Source organism: Colobus angolensis, unplaced genomic scaffold, assembly GCF_000951035.1.
Source record: "Colobus angolensis palliatus isolate OR3802 unplaced genomic scaffold, Cang.pa_1.0 Scaffold377, whole genome shotgun sequence".
NCBI lineage: Eukaryota > Metazoa > Chordata > Mammalia > Primates > Cercopithecidae > Colobus > Colobus angolensis.
In genome coordinates, this window is record NW_012117121.1 from 560738 (window position 1) to 561401 (window position 664).

Sequence of the window (664 nt, forward strand, 5' to 3'; positions counted from 1 at the left end):
TCCCATGCTGTTCTCATGATAGTGAATAAGTCTCATGAGGTCTGATGGTTTTATAAATGGGAGTTGCCCTGCACACGCTCTCTTGCCTGCTGCCATGTAAGACATGCCTTTGCTTCTCCTTTGCTTTCCACCATGATTTTGAGGCCTCCCCAGCCATGTGGAACTGTGAGTCCATTAAACCTCTTTCCTTTATAAATTACGTAGTCTTGGGTACGTCTTTATTAGCAGTGTGAGAATGGACTAATACGGAGACCCTGCCTCAAATACATAAAAATAAATAAAAACAAAAACTCCAGCAACCGAGCTGCGCCTGAGACCAGTCAGTCAGCCTCTCCAGGTTGGAGCCCAGCTGTGAAATGTGCTAAAGCTCCTGGTGAAGGTGATTGAGACAGGCAGTCGAGACCCACTGGATGCTGCTGAGGGCCCACATCCAGCCAGTCAACACAGAAGCCTCTGTTTTCCTCCTCTGGGAATTGGACCAGTCTTTGTCCACTCGACTTGATTAATGCCCATACCCAAGTGCAGCATCCAACCCGCCCTGCCCCCTTTACCTTTTTATTTCCTCCGCCAGGGACATGGGTGATATTGTCCAGGGACCCGATCTTCGACTGCACTCTGTCTTTGAAGTCCAGCTTCTCAGATTTTACTTCCACCTGGCCACCTC

General features: G+C 48.9%; 1 protein-coding gene across 1 annotated transcript in view; it reads right to left on the reverse strand.

The window, feature by feature from the left end:
• Positions 1-664, reverse strand: part of MAPT (microtubule-associated protein tau) — a 46055-nt gene that overhangs the window by 5282 nt on the left and 40109 nt on the right. Inside the window, exon 11 of the mRNA XM_011953918.1 lies at positions 552-661. Within this exon, the coding sequence (XP_011809308.1) occupies positions 552-661 (110 nt within the window). The remainder of the gene's footprint in view (positions 1-551; positions 662-664) is intronic.